The following is a 19,230-nucleotide window of genomic DNA, read 5'->3' on the forward strand; positions in this document are numbered from 1 at the left end:
AGAAAGTCATAATATGCCATGTGATACATGAAGCCACAGGATAAATCTATAGCATCTTCCTGGGGTGTCAGTTTCTCTTGAAGACTTTGAGGGAGGGCAAAGAAGGTATTAGGAATAATCTGTAAAAGACTTGGAGATACACTAGCTTCTAAAATAAAGTCTAACTTCCCTTAGCATAAAGTCTAACTTCCCTGCTTCCCATATGATCTGAGTAGATGGTATAATCTTTTTGATCTACCAGAGTGTATAGGTTCAAGTTCTTTAGAAGGGGACAGTAACTACGAATTATTAGAGTGAAGAAGCAGAGGGGAGGGAGGAGGTAGAGTACAACTGAGTACTGGTGGAGAGATGAATGCGAAACCTAGTCTAAGGAGTTGAGAGCTGACCAAGGCCAGATGACAGATCAGCTCTTAAGAAAAAGTTAGATCAGAGCAAGGTGGAATTGAAAATCAAGATGTTATGGACTAAAAACACAAAAAGTCTATGGACAAATCTGCGATCAAAGCCCACACTTGTACTGTTCATTATGGACCTTCGAACCCGTCATCTGACACAAGTAATATGGTTGTAAAACCACTTAAACAAATGGGGAAAAAACATTTATTGAGTACCTGCGGAAGGCCTTGTTTCTGTACTGGTTTCTTGTAACATAGAGAAAGTGTCTGTTGACTTTTATTGCCATTTTGAAGATAAAAGACTCGGACAATATGTCTTTAATTCTATTACATTGGACGTGGTAAGCAGCATCCAGTAAATATTAATTGAATAGAGGTGAATAAAACTATAAAAAACTTTAAACCCTACAAATAGTACACAAATTTTAGTACACAATTTTCCTATCATGCACAAATAGTATTCAAATTTATTGCATAGAAGATCTATACAAATTGATCTCAAAACTACTCCAAAAAATACAAAATTGTTACAACATGAAAGTTAGTGTACTAAATAACAAATGTGTTGGAAAAGATGTTAAAAAAACACTATTCGAAAAAATAACAGGAAGAGGGACACCTGGATAGCTCAGTCAGTTGAGCGCCTGACTTCAGCTCAGGTCATGATCTCATGGTTTGTGACTTTGAGCCCCACATCAGGCTATCTGCTGTCAGCACAGAGCCTGCTTCAGATCCTGTCCCCCTCTCTCTCTGCCCCTCCTCCACTCATTCTCTCTCTCTTTTCCTCTTTCTCAAAAATAAATAAAACTTATATATATATGTAAGTTTTATTTATATGTATATATGTATGTGTGTGCATATATATATATAAGAATGTGTGTGTATATATATATGTGTGTGTAAGAAAAATACCAGGACTATATATCAGAATCTGAAGGATGTGATTAAAGCAGTAATCTAAGGAATTACAAGGCATTAACATCTTAATAATTTGGATATAATAACATACATGACAGTGAGAGAGGGATGAAAGTTTAAAAGAAATAGCAAAAACCAAAGCAGAAATAAATTAGCATAGAGATGGTGGTGCTGATATTTACAAACTATGCCACAGAAAGATGTAAAAACTAACTCTACAAGTAGCTTCATAAAGCTACACGTAAAAATGCTGTAACATGTGATAACAATTGGAAAAACCAGGAATTGAGGGATCCACTTGTGAGTAATTCTTGCTTTTCTCTCTCTCTCTCTGTCTCTCTCTCTTTCTCCCTCTCTAGTTATTGTGATCAACTGAAAGTCTCGGAGAGTACCCACGTGCTTCAACCCTTCCTCCCCAGTATCCTGGATGGCTTAATTCACCTAGCAGCCCAGTTCAGCTCAGAGGTCCTCAACCTGGTGATGGAGACCCTATGCATCGTTTGTACAGTAGACCCAGAATTCACAGCAAGCATGGAAAGCAAAATCTGTCCGTTCACCATCGCCATTTTCCTAAAGTACAGTAACGGTATGCCACCAAGACCATGTGTTATAAGGGACACCAAGAAAAGGTGGTGGTGGCTGGTGAATTTAAGTGCAAATTTTCCCTGGGTCTGATGGTCTTAGGCATCTAAATAAAGACTGGCTTTCACTTAGCAAAGAGGAGAGCTGTGCTGTAGCTACAGGAGCACTAAAAAGTAGAATGCTGGGGTGCCTGGGTGGCTCAGTCGGTTAAGCATCCAACTCTCGATTTCGGCTACAGTCATAATCTCGCAGTTGGTGGGTTCGAGCCCCACATCAGGCTCTACGCTGACAACGTGGAGACTGCTTAGGATTTTCTCTCTTTCTCTCTGTCTCTCTCTCTCCCTCCTCTCTTCTTCCCCCTCTCCCGCACTCCTTCTCTCCCTTCCTCTCTCCCTCCCTCCCTCACTTAGTCTGTCTCACAAAAATAAATAAACATGTTTTTAAAAGGTAGGATACCTATTCTTGTAACTCTTAACTACAGTAAGAACTGGGGATAAAAGATGATGGGTAAAGGGTTAAATAGCAAGTGATATAACTCAGAACTTAAGCAAGTAGGAAATTGAGCAACTAAATCAAAATCTTCCTAAGAGGTCTAGAACTATAATGTACAAAGTGAGGTACTGAAGAAGTAGATACACAGGTTTATGAACCGCAATGTTCATCACAAGGCTTTTATAGTAGCAAAAATCTAGAACTAATAAAAAAGATTAATTACCTTTATTATATCCATAAAGTAGAATACTGTACAGCCTCTAAAAATCATACTTCTCAGCCATGGGAAAGTGCTCACAGTATAATAAAAGAACAGATGGTTTTCCAAACTGCATAGACTATAATCCCAAGTTTGGGGTTTGTTTTAGACAAGGATTAATTTGTAGCTACGTATATAGAAAAAAGACCAGAAAAAAACTACATCAAAATGTTAACAGTAGTTCTCTCTAGGTGGGGGAAATTCCAAGTGTTTTCTTTCCTTGAATACTTTAGTGCATTTTAAGTTTTTCTGTAGTGAGTGTGTATTAACACACACTTTACCTGTATAATGTTTTATTGTCAAAAAAATATTGACTATATTTGTTTTTGTAGAAGTAGCACCAGTAGTGAAACAGAGGATACAGGGATAGAGGTTATATAATACGATATTATACGAAATATCTTATTTGATTCTCTTTTTCGCCTAAAATGTGTCCTGGAGAGGTTTTCACGTTGCACTCTTAGATATATCTCATTCTTTTCAACCATCACATAATATTCCATAAATGGCTGTATCGTATTTATGTGCCCATTCTGTTAATAGACATCTAAGTTGTTCCCAACTTTTTCCTAAAACAATGCTGCAGTGATCTTTTAACACGTATCTTAGTGCACTGCACACTTTTCTATTTTTTCATGCTAGATACAGGAGATTTTTCTTACATGGGTGAAATAGATCACGCTAAAGTTTTGTTTCTTCACAAGGCTCTGCTTTCTGAGGGTTTTACCTTTGGCCTTGGAAATGCGTTGGGAGTTCTTTTTTCTATCATGACTACCCCCGTAAGAGATGCATATGGTTCCCCTTCAACATGTGAGAACCTGACAATCAGTGTTTTGGCAGTTTTTGAAACTTTCGTGTCTTCTTAACAAAGTAATCGGAGAGTTTCTCTTTTCCTTAAGCATTCGGTTTCATAATCAATCCAGGCAAGAATAAAGACATTAAAGATTTGCCCCAGAATTGGAATTTAGGAACCCAACAGATGAACATATGGGAAGAGGAAAAAAAGAGAGAGAGTGAGGGAAGCAAACCATAACAGACTGATAATGATAGAGAACAAACTGAGGGTTGATAGAGAGAGGTGGGTGGGGGATGGGCTAGATGGGTGATGGATATTAAAGAGGACACTTGTTGTGATGAGCACTGGGTGCTGAATGGAAGTGATGAATCACTAAATTCTACTCCTGAAACCAATATCACACTACAGGTTAACTAACTAGAATTTAAATAAAAATTTGGAACTTAAAAAAAAAAAAAAAGAGTTGGCCCAGAAAAAAAGCCAAATTTTGTTTTAGGAGTAGCTGTTACTGACTAGTCCCTGACTTAATGAAATCATGCATATTCTAGCTCTTAGAGACTTAGCATCTCTCCTGTCCTTTCAGGTTATTCATATGGCCTCACTAGGTCCCGGATATGTAATATGTAAGCAAAGCAGAAGTTGTTAACTTAGGTTAGAGCCAAATAATAGGTATCATTAAGCCAGAAGCACATGCAGACCATTGGGTGGGGGGGATTCTGTGTTGCCTTATCCACTTCAGATCCTGTCGTCGCCTCGCTGGCTCAGGATATCTTCAAGGAGCTGTCTCAGATTGAAGCCTGTCAGGGCCCAATGCAGATGAGGCTGATTCCTACTCTAGTGAGCATAATGCAGGCCCCAGCAGACAAGATCCCTGCAGGGCTGTGTGCGGTAAGTGGTTCCAAGGCCAGTACCGGTGTGGGTGGAGGTAGAAGAAGAAGAATGTGCACATGCTGTACAAATACCACCTGTAGATCCCACCTCGCTGACGGGAAACCAATTGCATAAGAGATTCATAGGGTGATCTTCCTGGGCTACTTTGCCCACAAGGACAACGGGTGGTTCTTGAGGCTTTAAGAAAATGTCCCTTCTTGTTCTTTACTTGTCCTCAGTGAATTGAACGGAGTGCCATTATTACACAGCACCACTAAGTACGTCGCTGGGCTATCCATTCTGCTGCCGTATACTGCCCACCCCCATATCTAAGCAAGTTATGAGCTATCAGGAGGAAGCTGAGAGCACTATCTACTATCTAATTACTCCTTTCTTTCAGAAACTTTCATTAATGAAAATTAATGAGCTTTCTCTGGGTTGCTGTGTTGTATCCGTGCAATAAAGATCTTAGTTGTAGGGCACTGCCGAGCCCCACCCTAGAGGCAGTTCTAATTCTTTTTTCTCTCCCATTCTTCAGACTGCCATTGATATCCTGACCACGGTAGTACGGAATACAAAGCCTCCCCTTTCCCAGCTACTCATCTGCCAAGCTTTCCCTGCTGTGGCACAGTGCACCCTTCACACAGATGACAACGCCACCATGCAGGTATCTGAGCCTTGGTGACTAGAAGAGGAAAGATAGCTCCCAGCCATGGGCTTATAGCAGGCTGAGAAAGCTGACACGGTCTCACGCTTTTGAGATCTAGGTCTCTTAAATCCATATTTAACAAGGGCACCCAGGAAGGGTCCAGACTGTGGAAGCCAAACACGCTCTGCTTTGGGATGTATTGTAATCTTCAAAGTATGGATGCCAGACATTCTACCCATCTATATCTGGGTATTGCTACGGTGGACAAGATTACAGACATATAGACCTGGAGCCATACAAAAGTCTTTTCAGAATTAAAGTGAGCAAAGTAATAGCCCTTTGAAAATATCTAGGTAAACAGTGGTTCATATAGGTCTGTCTTTATTCCCATAAATATCTGTAGTACCCCTAATCACTGCTGCATCTTAGACATGTTTTTCCAGTACCAGAGGTAGACCTTTGTGGTTAAAACTTGGTTTGTTTGGTCATTATCTCTTGTGATCAGAAAGAAGTGTGCTTTTTCGAGGGAGCTGATGAGGTGAAGCGAGGACCATATAGTGCATGGCTATGTCTGTAACAGTAAAGTCCCGACTCCAGTGGTATGTGCCCACCACAAACCCTGTGGGCTCGTCACTCTTATGTGGCATAGGCCCCTAAGTAACATCTGCCCATGCAGACTGTGGGCCTCCTGGCATCTGTTCCCAGTTGCTAATGTTGTTTGCGGTCTTTGTCTCCCCAGAATGGTGGAGAGTGCTTGCGGGCTTATGTGTCAGTGACACTGGAGCAGGTGGCCCAGTGGCATGACGAGCAGGGCCACAACGGGCTGTGGTACGTGATGCAAGTGGTGAGCCAGCTCCTGGACCCCCGCACCTCAGAGTTCACTGCCGCCTTTGTGGGTCGCCTCGTCTCCACCCTCATCTCCAAGGCAGGGCGGGAGCTGGGGGAGAATCTGGATCAGATTCTTCGTGCCATCCTCAGTAAGATGCAGCAGGCAGAGACGCTCAGTGTCATGCAGGTAAGACGATATGGGGAGCTGGGCTTTCCCCAACCCCAGGCGGTCGAAGTGGAAATCAGTATACAGGTCCTGAGGTTTTGTTTGTTTGAGAGAGAGAGAGAGAGAGAGAGAGAGAGAGAGAGAGAGAGAGAGAGAAAGACAGGGCATGAGGCGGGGAGGGGCAGAGAGAGAGGTAGACACAGAAGCTGAGGCTGGCTCCAGGTCCCCAGCTGTCAGCACAGAGCCTGATGCGGGGCTCGAAGTCACGAACCAGAAGATCATGACCTGAGCCAAAGTCGGATGCTTAATGACTGAGCCACGCAGGTGCCCCGGTCCTGAGTTATTTTACTCTGTCTTACTGTCTTTGTAGAACAGTTAAGTAAAATCTATTCTGGCCCAAGAAATCCCGACAAGGAAATCTCCATGTTCTCTATTTCTCAACTGGCCGGCCCACTCCTTCTCATCTCCTAAATCTCTGAAATTGTTTTCCTTGAAGCAGATGTCCTTCTTGTTACTTCCTAGTCTCTGATCATGGTGTTCGCTCATCTGGTGCACACTCAGCTGGAACCCCTCTTGGAGTTCCTGTGCAGCCTCCCAGGACCTACTGGCAAACCTGCCCTGGAGTTTGTGATGGCTGAGTGGACGAGTCGACAGCATCTGTTCTATGGACAGTATGAGGGCAAAGTCAGGTAGGGCCCCTCTTTCTTCTCTGGGCATTCTGCCTCTCCTTGTATTTCTTCTTTCCCTGACTTGTTCCAATGATTTTTGTTCAATAGAGCAAGCTGCCCCTTGTATTCCTTTTTTCCTCTATTTCTTTATTGCTAATCCAGGTCTTTGAAGAGCTGCCATCTTGAAACTCCCAAAACACAGTCAACACACATAGCACGTTTTTTTTTTTTTCCTCCTCATTGCCGGCCAGAGATCCTCCTCTGCCACAGACTTCACCCAGCCAAATACTGCTAGTGGCTTACTCTCCTTTATAAACCTAAGCCTTCTAATCTTGGCTTGCTAACTTCCTATCCTAGACTCACCTCCCAGTGGTTCTCATCACCCCATTGCACCTTTCAGTGTGGCCAGCCCTTGTGATCTGTGCCCGCCCCAGCTTTGTTCCAAGAAGTTCAGAAGCTCTCACGAGGCCATCCTCATGAGCACTAAATCCCCCTTTCAGCTGAGCTGTCTTATCTCTCCTGATTCGTCGTGAACAGAATGCTCACCATCAAAGAGAGAGTCTTACGGCATAATTGCTTATCTCCTTGGAGTAAACTCTAGATGGGTGGCTGATCGACCCTTTTTGGCTCTTCTTGCCAGCTCTGTGGCACTGTGTAAACTGCTCCAGCATGGCATCAATGCAGATGACAAGCGGCTACAGGATATCCGCGTGAAGGGAGAGGAGATCTACAGCATGGATGAGGGCATCCGCACCCGCTCTAAGTCAGCCAAAAGTGGGTGACGCTGCTGCCCTCCAGTACCCTCCCTGGGGGCTAAGGATGTGTGGGGTGGAAGGCATGGAGGTACTATCATCTAGATTTTTGAAACACAGTCGTTAGTGACGGGTTTGATAAAAAAGAAACAGAAAACTGCAGGTACACAAAGGATCGGAACACATGCTTCCTTCCTGTGGCTGAAAACTGCCAAAAGCCATCTCGGGTACCAAGGCTCCCCAGCTTCATTTGGGGGCTCTAATACCCATTTTCAGCATGTCTTTGTTATTGGGTTGCTTTCACCGATGTGTAGGCAGCGAATGCAAAGCTGCCCTCTTCAACTGTAGCTTTATAATCACCCGTGCTGTTTCTCAAACTGCGAGTCATGGGGACTAGAGTACTGTGCTCTGTACAGTCACTTAGCGTCCAAGCTTTATCACCAGCAAAAACGTATCTCCTTTAATTCTTGAACTCTCTTAGCTGTCCTAACTTCTCCACTCTTATGACACCAAGCAGAATGAAGTTATTTAACTTTAAATCATTCTCTGGTGGCTGGATATAGTCTGGGACGGTGGAAAGGCTGAGGGATGGTGAACTGTGTCTGGTGAGGAGCACTGCAGGACAGGAGGCACTGCCAGAAGTGAGCCCACTGACAGCCTGCCTAGAAGCCTTCCCTTTCCTTTCCAGACCCTGAGCGCTGGACAAACATTCCTTTACTGGTCAAGATCTTGAAGCTGATCATCAATGAGCTTTCCAATGTCATGGAGGCCAACGCCGCACGCCAGGCCACCCCTGCAGAGTGGGGTCAAGGTGCACCAGGCCCTTATTCCAAGCAACTTTTAAGCCTGCCAGATCAAGTCATGATATTCAGATTATCAATTTGGCTTACTGAGGCACTGAGGGGTTTTTTAATGTTTATTTAAGCATGCCTGCCACGTGGCTAACATTGCTGTGCACGTGAAGAGCTGCTCTTCGGGTCTACCTTGTGAAGTCTCTTCAGAGGCTGGGGTGGGAGGCAGCCAGGAGGCAAGCCGCGTAGCCCTTCCTGTTTGGTTTTTCTCAAGAGCTTTTCATCCTTTTATGTACCCACCAGAACACCCTCGTTTCTTCCACTCAAGCTCATTGGGAGGGCTTGGCCACAGGCCACGTTGCAGAAACCCTCAGGACCCTCCTATTCTGGCCTGTTTACATTTGGGAAGGGAAAATCTGTGAGTATATGCTCCAGCTGCTTTTCATCTCCAAGTAGATGACTCCAATGATATGTGGGAGGACCAGGAGGAGGATGAAGAGGAGGAAGAGGATGGTTTAGCTGGCCAACTCTTATCTGACATTCTCGCTACAAGTAAATATGGTAAGCAGTCTGAGGAGAGGACAGCCATGCTAAATACCTTTTCTGTGCACCGGGACCAAGAATGGGATACCAAAGAAAGGGGAGAGGTGGGCCCACAAGGGATGGTCCGTGGGCTTTTTTAGCCCTTCTACCTCAGCCGTGTGGTGATGCCTGCCCGCTTGGGGCCCAGTCGGCCTCTGCCCTGACCCCTCTCTGTGTTGGCTGTGTCTAACAGAGGAGGATTACTACGAGGATGATGAGGAAGATGACCCTGATGCCCTTAAGGATCCTCTCTATCAGATTGATCTGCAGGTGAGAATGTCCAGAGAAGATAGATGTCTTGCAAGTGACACGGTCTCAAGCCAGAAACAGGAATATGGGCTCCAACCCATTCATAGTTCCCAGCCTCAGGGCAGAAAGTTCCTGTCTTGCCGAGTAGTCAGAGGCTCCGGGTGGTCTGGGACTTTGCACCTTAGTATTTTATACCTACCAGTGTTGCAGTCCGGCTTCTTAAAACCCAGCTATGTTGTGAAGGTCCTCGGGTGGAAATATGAGATCTATTGGGAAAATTTTGTTTCTTTATGGACTTGAGTCTCTGGGTTGAGCCTGAACTAGATCCAGAAATGTAGAAAGCCATCCCTCAGGGTGCTGGCAGTTGTCTGACAGCCAGTGCTTCCTATACCGCCGATAGTTCTCGCCCCTTACGGATGGTAAGCCTGAGAACCTGCAGTAAGGCCACTCTTTTTTCTTCTCTGCAGGCCTATCTCACGGACTTCCTCTGCCAGTTTGCTCAGCAGCCCTGCTACGTCATGTTCTCAGGCCACCTTAATGACAACGAGAGGCGGGTTCTGCAGACCATTGGCATCTAAGAAAGGGAGACTTTCCAACTCTGCTCTTCCTGGCCCAGCCACAAACCATTTTGCAGCCCTTAACTGGCCTTGAGATGTACTTTCTTTTCAACCTAGAGTGGCCTCCTGACTCTTGGCCCTTGGCCTTTGCAGAGTGACACTGACAATTCAGACCAAGGTCACCAGTGCTGTCACTTAGGAATACTGGAACAAAGGACATTTCTCAAAGTCCCCCTGAAGATACTCCATCTCTAGAACCTTTTTCTCCCCGACCGTGCCCCCACCTCTGTTCCTAGAGTCCTCTGCCGGCCACTCCAGAAACATAGTGCCCAGAAGGATTACGTGTTCATGGATTATTTTGCCCCACCTCAGGAGCACAGGGAGTCATGACCATGTACATTCTAAAACAGACCTGTTTACTTTCATAGGACATCTGCTATGTTCAGATAGGAATACCCTTGAGAGATGATAATGCTTTCTGCTCTCTACCACAGATGCTCTGGGTTTTCCATAGGAATGAGAGGCAGCAGCTACATTCTGACCCCTCTCCAGTGACCTCTCCTTGTCTCCCTCCTACAACACTAAGGCTCCCCTGTCACAGGAAGTCCTCTTGTTTTTGCCTCATTGCATGACACAGCCCCTCCCCCCGAGCTATTCCTATGTATACACGCACACACAACATCAGCCAGAGAGATGGCAATTTGTTTTTCCTTTTTTTAGAAAAAAAAAAAAATGGGAAAAACATTTTTTTTAAAGTCCACCTGACCCAACTGTATTTAATATTCCTCCCCAACACATCACCACACACTCTGATATTCAAAGGTTACCCCCTCTCCCTCAGGAATCCTCTAAAGTGGTTAAGTTGTAGCCCTCAAATTTGCAATGTGTATTTTTCTAGGAGAGTAAAGTAATCTTTACAAATGAATTCAGTCCACATGGTATAAGGTGTCCCGGCACCTCTGCCTTCTGTTCCTTTTAGAAGGAAAATAAAAATAAGGGGGAAAAGATTAGGCGGAGCCATGCAGACACCTGAGTGTGTTCTAGCTAAGCTAGCCCAAGATGATTCTTAGAGAACTGGTATCATCCAATCAAATATTTTTAAGGGAAGTCCCTTAATTGGGAAATGCAGTCATTGTGGGTTCAAAAAGTGAATGATAACCAGTGAAGGGGAGGAAGGTAAAGCCCAGCATTCCCCTTTTTTTTTATAATGCCGACACCTACTGCCCCAGTTTCAGCCACTACAGAAGGTTTCTCTAGACTGGTGATCAAGTCTCTGTTCTCAAGGAAAGGTCCCCACTTGGGGCATTTACTGTACAGGACTGTAATTGGAAGCCTAAGGATTTTGTAGCCAATAGTGATTTCACACCACTAGGTGTCCCTGGTGTACAACTCCCACATCTGACTGAGTCAGGAAAAGTGTCTGTTAACGTCACTCTCTTTGAAAAGTCTGAGGGCCTGTGCACAGCCTGGTCTGCCAGCCAGGTTCTGAGACTAATAACTGCCCCTGTGATTTCTCTCCCTTGAGTTGGGGAAGTTGCTCATATTGGGGAAATGATGGAAGTCTGGCTAATTGGTGCTCAGGAAAACCATTCTGAGCCTTAGAAACTCACTCCGTGGTTATTGATCTCAAGGCAGTGCCAGTTAGTTTCAGTGCTGAAGGTTCCACAGGGCCAAATCAACCCCTGATTGTGGCACAAAAGAATGGTCTCATGCCAGTGGCATTGGACTGCTGAGTTTGGGAAGGCTTGGGGCTTTCACACATAGACTGAGAAAGATATAGACCCCTCCTGGGCCCACTAATGACAAAAAGAGCCTATCTCGTGCCAAAAATGGTCTCTTGACAAGGGTCCTCTCTTGCTGCTCTCTCGCTAGTTTTAGGGGAGGACTGGAAAACTTGAGTTCTGAAGGGAAAGGGTCGTAGGATCACCTGAGGGGCCACCCCCAATCAACAAACATACTGTTGTCAGTTAAGAGCAGAGGGTCTTGGACCCTTTGGTGTGCAGGCACTTCCTGCTCCCACAGCATTTCAATTATCCCATTTAACCTTTATAGCAGGTACACAGTAGATAATATTCCCATTCTGTCTGTGAGGAAAAGAGTTCAGAAACTACATCCAGGGTCCGCGAGAAGAAAAAATCTGCTTGAGTCCAGGAGTATTGACAAAAAGTTGAACTCTAGCTCCTTTTGGTCTCCTGTGTTTTTGGCCAAAGAACCGGCTTCAGTCTGAAAAGGTCAGGGCCAACTGGTTAGAAAGAATTGAAGTTCAAGATAAGATAAACAAGGGAATAATAAGAGTGCTGAGCTGCTCTCAAATTCTCCAGGTCTCCTGACCCTGGTGAGTAACCGCTAGGACACCACGGGCTTTCCCAAGACTGTGTTGAGCTCTTAGTGGAAAGAACTGAAAGGAAAATGGAAGAAATACCAGAAGACAGAAGGTGAAAGTCCAAGAACTGAAGGAAACTGGTTTTCACAAGTGCCCATTGGAAGTGTGCTATTGATCAGGGACTATTAGATGACTCAAGCCAATAAATAGGAATGTTGTAATTCGTGCTTAATATAGGGCTTAATAGATATTAGTTGTGAATTCAGAACAAGTGATGCAAAACTAGCCCCATAGTCTGATTTTAACAGATTAGATAAAATCTGGACATGGTAAAATCAAAGCATTAGGGAGATAGACCAGTTGGTAACTGGCCACCAACTCTCAGACTGCAAATTGGCGTGTTGTGGAATGGCTTGTGCTGTGCCCCAGGGCTCTGTCCTTGGCCCCTCCTTTGATATTAATGACAGATGAGGGAGTTTTTTTATGCCTTACCCATTCCAAAAGAGGATCTGAGGCCCAAAAGAAACCCTACTAGATAGGAGACAGATGCTGATCAGATTTTTAGATAACAGGAAACCCCTGGGAAGGATGACAATTTAGGATTCAAACAAATATGTCCATAACCTGTAAAAAATGGGCAGAATTGAAAGGTAAGGTTGTTTCAAAACTCAGATTAATGAGTATGAAGAAAGTTGAGGATTACAGAGTACTGTACTCTTGTTAACGATTCTGCGTGCCAGTAACAAGTGTTTATTATGTTGAACTGTTGGCGTGTCTTCACTAAACTCTAGTGTAGTTCTGGCTGGGTTAGTAGACACACATTGTGTAAGATCATTTCAGTCTTCTGTGCCTGTCAGCAATCCTAGAGTGCTCTGTTCCATTATGGTGCTCCAGCAGGAGGCTCCCTGACAGAAGGCGAGCCCATCTGCAAGACAAAAACCAAGAACTGGAGGACCTAAGCTGTGTCAAGGGGGAAGAAACTTGAAGGAGCTGAGAAGACTCAGGGAAAACAGGACACTGCTTTGGAAAATGAAAGGGTTGTCCAGTGAAAGATCTACTTCTCACCCCAGCCTGGCAGACCTATGGCCAATGAGTAGATCATAAACTCAAAGCCAAATTCTGGCTACTATTATGTTTGTTCTGTTCAGTAAATATTAAATTTCTATTACATGCAAGGCCAATGGTAGATGCTGGAGAGGCTTGGCCCCTTCCCTCAAGAAGCTAGTCTAGTAGGGGGTCAGAAATAGCGCAACGAATGTGGGGAGTACCATGAGAGGAAGAAATACTGGGGTCAATCCCCGATACAGAAAAAAAAGGGGATGGTTAATGGTAAGTGGGAGAAGTCAGAGTTGCGTGGAGAAGGTGACCCTTGACCTGCAAGGTGGCTAACAACTGCTGAGATTTCAGGACCACTCACTAAATGCCAGTGACTGTTCCAAAGTGTTGGATTATCTCGTGTAGACCATCTAATAACTTTACAAAGTGCATAATTTTGTTTATCCCATCTACAGACTGATGAAACCAAGGCACAGAGATATTAAATGCTACCTGCCGAAAGTCACATAGCAAAGTGTGTGATTCTGATCCAAGTGGATTGCACTTTTTGCCAGTACTCTGTCTTGCCTCCCCTATGCGTTTGCCAGGCAGACGAGGGTGGGGTAGGACACTCTAGAGAAAAGATCATTAAGAAGAGACCCATCATGGAATAGGATTGCATTTTCACAGCTTATATGCAGGTTAAAAGATTGGAATTTATAGTTCACAGGACTCTTGGCCAGAAATAAGCAGGAAGGAAAAGTGAGAGCCAGATGGTGGAGGATCCTATAGGCCTTCCCCCCCTTCAGGGAATGGGAGACCACTCAAGAATTTTAGGCAGAGAAGTTACACAATCAGGTTTGCATTTTGTTTATTTTTATTTTTTATTTTTTTTTCTATGTTTCTTTTTGAGAGAGTGCAAGTGAGCTGGGGAGGGGCAGAGAGAGAGAGGAAGACAATCTGAGGCAGGCTCCAGGCTCTGAGCTGTCAGCACAGAACTCAATGCAGGGCTTCAACTTGTGAACCTTGAGCTCATGACCTGAGCCTAAGTTGGACGCTCAACCTACTGAGCCACCCAGGTGCCTCCAGGTTTGCATTTTAGAAAGCATACTGATGTCTGTCCGGACAGGACTAAAAGGGGAGGCTGGAGGCAAAGTACAGGTGAGAGAACCAAGAGCCTGGACTCGGCGGTAACCAGAGAGGGGGTTGGAGTGGAAGAGGTCAGACTGTGAAAAGTTGACAAGGGTGGGTCTAGAGGGCCTGACGGTGGAGAGGGAAAGGTCTTCCCAAAAATGACAGCTGGCTGGGGCTTAGACTAGACCTTCACCACGCTTTGTCAGGACTTGGGTAGCAAAGCAGCGAAAAGTAATTCCTAATAAAATTCCACCATTTGTAAATATTTACCTTTCTCTGATGGATTAGTACAAGTTCAACCTTAGCCTTCTAACAAGGACCCTCACGTTGTTTGTTTTGTTTTGGGAGGGGCTTGTTTTGAGTAGGTGAAAATAGGGTGGCATTAACCATTCTCCTAAAATTGCCAATTACACTGGGTCTGTTAGACTTATATGGTACACGTGATTTTGTAGCAGATGTGCTGGCCTGACCTGACTAGAAGGCCTAGGAAGTCCCTTCAAGTCTTGAGTTATTCTGATGTGGCATGATTACATAGTTAGAAGGTAAGGAGGGAGCTGGGGTGACATCCCCTGCGATCCGTGGTTCCCATATTTGTAAAATGGAGAACTAATACCCACCTCAGAGTTGTAGTTAGAATTCAAGATGTCTTAATTGAAGCACTTCAGATGGAAGAGAGTGCCTCTTTCCTCCGTGTCTCCCCCGCCCTCCGGTAGCTGGGAGCTATGTTTGGCTCAGTCTCCCTGACTCACTGGATTAGAATGACTCAATTCAGTTCCACAGATGCTGCTGCTAAATTAGGGTCTCAGCCTTTGGGAGGACAGCTCCGCGTGAAGTGCTGCAGCACCGCCATCCTGCCCAGGAACAGGATCGAAACCGGTGCTGGCTGCAGCCCTGCCTTCCACCTGCTGCGGACTTTTTCTGTAATATCTACATGACCAATGTATTGGTTTGCTTTCACTAGATTTCCCGCCCCCCCCCCCAACGTATTCTAAGAACATAGCCAAATTCTTTACATTTTCTTGCCTTAGTTGCTTTTGCAGAGTGGGAAGCAGAGCTGCTTGAGGATCGCCATGCTTCTGGATCCTAGGGTAAAAGCTTGAGTGAACTGAGATAAGGCCCAGGGCCGTGGAGGAAGAAGGAAAGGAGAGAGAGAAAAGGAGAGGGGTGCCAGCAAACGAGAAGGAACAGAAGTCCGTGGGGCCTGAGTGGTGAGGACCTTTCCCCGATCCTGGCATAGCACTTGGGGACAGAAGAACTTCCTAAGGGAAAGGCTGCCTGGAATCCCTGGGGAGGCTGCATACTAGGCACCAGGGCTCCCTGGAACAGTTCCTGGGCCTGCGGCACATAGGCCAGGTCTGTTGCACTTGCAGGCCCCTGGCTGGCAGAAGACAAGGCCTGCAGGGTCCACCCCCAGTACTTTGCCTTGTGGGAGATCCCAGGACCTTTTCGTGATCCTGGTGGGGGGAGCAAACCATAATGACGACAGATAATTCCCCCACCAGCTGTGAGGATAGAGACTCCATCTGATCTAACTGGATTAAAAGAATAAATGTGGCACTTCTTTTACACCAGGTTTTGGGATTACAAATTCACACCTGATCTCACGTCCCTCACTGGCTTGGCTCTCTTGCCTCGTTCCTGACTCACAGAGGTTCACCAGCAAGAACACAGAAATATATGTGGAGGCAAGAGGGTTGGGTTCCTGCCCAAGCTCTGCTAGTGAACTATATCATGTGACCCTAAATAAACTCTTTTCCCATTGAACAGGGAGAGAGAGAGAATGGGCCAGAGTGCCTCTGCCAGCTGACTTGGGGATTCTACTGGGTTTGACTGAACCATAGTCCATTTACAAATGAGGAAACCAAGCCCAGAGGAGTTAAGTGGTTTCTCCAAATTTGGAGAGCCAGGAAGTGGCAAGGCAGGACTCATGCTCTGGTTAGGGGTTCAGAGCGTGAATTCTGGAGCCAGACTGCTTGGGTTTGAATCCTGGCTCTGCCATCTACCAGATGGGTGACTTTGGGCAAACTACTTAAATTATCTGTGCCTCCGCTTTCTCATCCACATAATAGGTATAATATTAGTTATCTGCTTCATGAAGTCATTTTGAGGATTAAAGTCAACATAATAGTGCTGCCTCATAGTAAGTAGTAATTTCTGCCACCAGTCTAATTCCAAGCCTAAAGCAACTCTCAATATCCAAACTTGACCTTGCAGAGGCTGTCATACCAACAAAGGCCCTGTACCTCTGTCTGTCCAAAAGTTCCCACCTGTGCAGATGATGAACAGGGCTAGGCTGAAAACGGAGACCCCAGGGTGGAAAGGACCAGCTGGAGGGCTGTGGCCCCTGTCCCCAAACCCTTCCCAGGAGACTGAGAGAAGATAAACAAAAGAGCTGTAAACAGAAACTTCTTCCTTCCTTACCCTCAGGTCCTCAGATCCCAAAATAACACTTGTCTGCCCCCACCCTGCCCAGTTGGCAGAGGTGCAGTCTGAGTAAGGTGCCATTTAAAGATAACCTGGCCCTCCCCGTCTGCCCTACTGGCTGGGCTGGGCTCCTGAGGCTGGGCACCGGCTGCCTGGGACTACTAATGCTCCCACAGCCCCCCAGGGCAGGCTGCTCATGGATACCACCCAAGCCAACCCAGCTAACCACTCCTTTCCCGAGACCCAGGGCTGTGGAAGTTCCGCCCAGGCTGACCTGGGCCTCTGCAAAGCAGCAGAAGCCTGGCGTTCTGGGGAAGGTAATCCTGCAAAGGCGTTGCTAAAACCCCTCTAGGGAAGAGCGTTCCTTCCTACCAGTAGCTGGGCCAGCAGCGAGGCTGATCCCCACCATCCTTCACCCACTCCCAGACCCCTCCCACCAAGAGGACAAAGTCACAGTCTTTCATTTGCAGTGAGAAAGATTAAAGCTGGATACCAGGGAAGACCTTATGTTGCAGGAGAGATGTTTGTTTATTTGGGGACAGCGGGAGCCAGGAGATCTGGTTCCTTTAGTCCCCAGCTAAGCCATGAGACCTTGGCCAAGTTTCTGGCTCTCTCCTGGGCCTTGCTCCCCCACCCTCCCCCAGCTCTGGGTTGCAAGGAAGAATCAGTGTGTCTTCAACACCCTGGAGGAGGGTGTAAAGAGATTAAATCAGAGTGAGGAAAGGGCTCAGGGTCCTTGGGTAGAAGGAAACGTGTAATTACCTATCTGCCGGAGGTGACTATGCCAGAAGATAGCTGGGAGGAGAAAGACTGGAGAAAGCACAGCCTCTTGAGGAAAGCACTAGACCAGCCAGAGGCAAGTAGAGGAGAGGAAGGGAGCTCCCCTTATCTCACAAAGGCTCAAAATCCCCCTGGGCCAGAGAGCTGGGTGTGGCAGGAACCTCTGGAACGGAGGCTCCAGGACTCTGGTCCTGGGAAGGCAGGAAGGCCTTGGGAGCCCGGGCCTACTCACTGAGCTATGATTTGAAGAAGAGCAAGAAGGGGGTTGGGCGGAGCCCTGGGCTGGTCATTCAGCCCAGCAGTGAGATGACTCAGCAGCACACGGGTACCACAGTCCCAGGCGAAGCCCAAACTGGGTCACAGGCATGGTCTAGCCCCTCCTCTCTACCCAGCTTCCACCGCCCTTCCCCACTCTAAATATCCCGCTATCTTCCCACACAGACTCCTGCGAGGGATAAGGGCTGGATATCATGGTTTCCCCAAGTACGCACGCTCTGTATGCCAAGCATAGCAGCGAGCATTTTAGACATGTTACAGGAGAGGCAGGCGGTGGGGTGGAAGGGCCTGGACTTTGAAGTCACACAAGCCAACCTTCAAATCCCAGCTGTGTAAGCTGGGAAAATTCACCTCCAGCCTCTGTACAATGGGAAACTCATTTGCAGTGTTAGCTGCTAGTATTATTATTATCATATTCCAGGCACCCTGGGGAACGCCTGCTACTGGAAAAGTCCATATTTTGTCTCATTGCACATTAATTACTGTCTGCCTCTCCTATTCCAGGAAAGTGCCTCTGCCCCTCACTGGGGCCTGGGAGAGTGGCTTGGTGAGGGGAACAGGCTCCTGTGTGCCCTGAGTAGAGGAGGTACAATGAAGCCCCTTCAAGGCCTGGAGATTTGGACAATCCCCTTCTCAGGGCCCCCAGTCCCTCCCTAGCGCTCCCACCCAGCCTCTTCCCACTCCCTCCCAGTTCCATGGCCTCTGGCAGGACTCAGGCCCACACGGCAACACAGCTAGCCTCAGCCCTCCATCTCCAGGCTCTCCCAACTGCTGCCAGTTCTCCCCCCACCCCCGCCCCTGCACAGACCCTCCCCCACCCTCTGTCCCAGTCTAACGCTCCTACCGTGTGGACTGACAAGTTTTCCTAGCATTTTCCAGTTAGAAAATCACTGATGGTGTTGTGAGAGTTAGGTGTCGTGGCCAGCTGGAAGCATCAACCAGGTTGAGACTCGAGGAGGACTAATTGGAGGAATAAAGGAGAAAAGCAGGAAAGTAGCCAGAAAAGGATGAATTTGGGGAAATGTGGTTTTGCTTTGCTTGGTTTTGTTTCATTTTGTTTGGTTTTACACGGAGAGACTTGAGATTTTTTTTTTTTTTTTTTTTTTCCTCTGGGGAAAGAAGCTGATAAGAAAGGAGAAACTAAGGATGCAGAAGAGAAGAGATAATGCTGGGAGAGGGATCAGATGGGGTCTAGAGTACACATGGAAGGGTTAGCCTTGGACAGGAAGAGAGACAACCCTTCCTCTGAGAGTCACTCAACCAACAATGATCACCTAGGGCCCGGACTGGGTGACAGCAGTGAACACGATGGCCACGTGGTCCAGCACTCCTGGAGCTCGTGCACTAGGAAAGAAGACATGGATGGGAATGGAGACACTGTCTAGGGGGTGGCGAAGTGAGAGACATCTCTTTTTGTCCCTCTGCCCCTGGGCTTATGACCGTGTCCTGCATGGGTGCATATATTCGCTTACTCCCCTCCCACACCCCACCCCTGCAGACTACCAGCAATTTGCTGGGGCAGGAGCCCATGGTCTCCTTACTCCAGCTCTTGGGTTGGGTGTGCCAGTACCCACAGGGGCCCGGGGCAGAGCAGCTCCGCTTCTGGCAGCCCTCCCCTATCTTGTTTAGATTCTGCTGGGCCATCCATTCTCTCTCTCACCTCCGAACACCCTCTGCTATTGGAGAGGAGGATCCACCTGAAGT

At 46.6% G+C, this 19,230-nt stretch overlaps 1 protein-coding gene across 2 annotated transcripts in view; it reads left to right on the forward strand.

Moving 5' to 3' along the window:
• IPO9 (importin 9) overlaps window positions 1-13,438 on the forward strand; it is a 57,197-nt gene extending 43,759 nt beyond the window's left edge. For both annotated transcript variants that reach the window (XM_043568849.1, XM_043568850.1), the window contains exons 15-24: window positions 1,673-1,899; window positions 4,182-4,330; window positions 4,851-4,979; window positions 5,701-5,976; window positions 6,478-6,644; window positions 7,264-7,397; window positions 8,064-8,186; window positions 8,623-8,727; window positions 8,942-9,018; window positions 9,465-13,438. In XM_043568849.1, coding sequence (XP_043424784.1) covers window positions 1,673-1,899; window positions 4,182-4,330; window positions 4,851-4,979; window positions 5,701-5,976; window positions 6,478-6,644; window positions 7,264-7,397; window positions 8,064-8,186; window positions 8,623-8,727; window positions 8,942-9,018; window positions 9,465-9,575 — 1,498 coding nt within the window. In that variant the 3' untranslated portion in view covers window positions 9,576-13,438. The remainder of the gene's footprint in view (window positions 1-1,672; window positions 1,900-4,181; window positions 4,331-4,850; window positions 4,980-5,700; window positions 5,977-6,477; window positions 6,645-7,263; window positions 7,398-8,063; window positions 8,187-8,622; window positions 8,728-8,941; window positions 9,019-9,464) is intronic.
• Window positions 13,439-19,230: the final 5,792 nt, after the last annotated feature.

The sequence above is a fragment of the Prionailurus bengalensis genome, chromosome E4 (genome assembly GCF_016509475.1).
Source record: "Prionailurus bengalensis isolate Pbe53 chromosome E4, Fcat_Pben_1.1_paternal_pri, whole genome shotgun sequence".
Classification (NCBI taxonomy): Eukaryota; Metazoa; Chordata; class Mammalia; order Carnivora; family Felidae; genus Prionailurus; species Prionailurus bengalensis.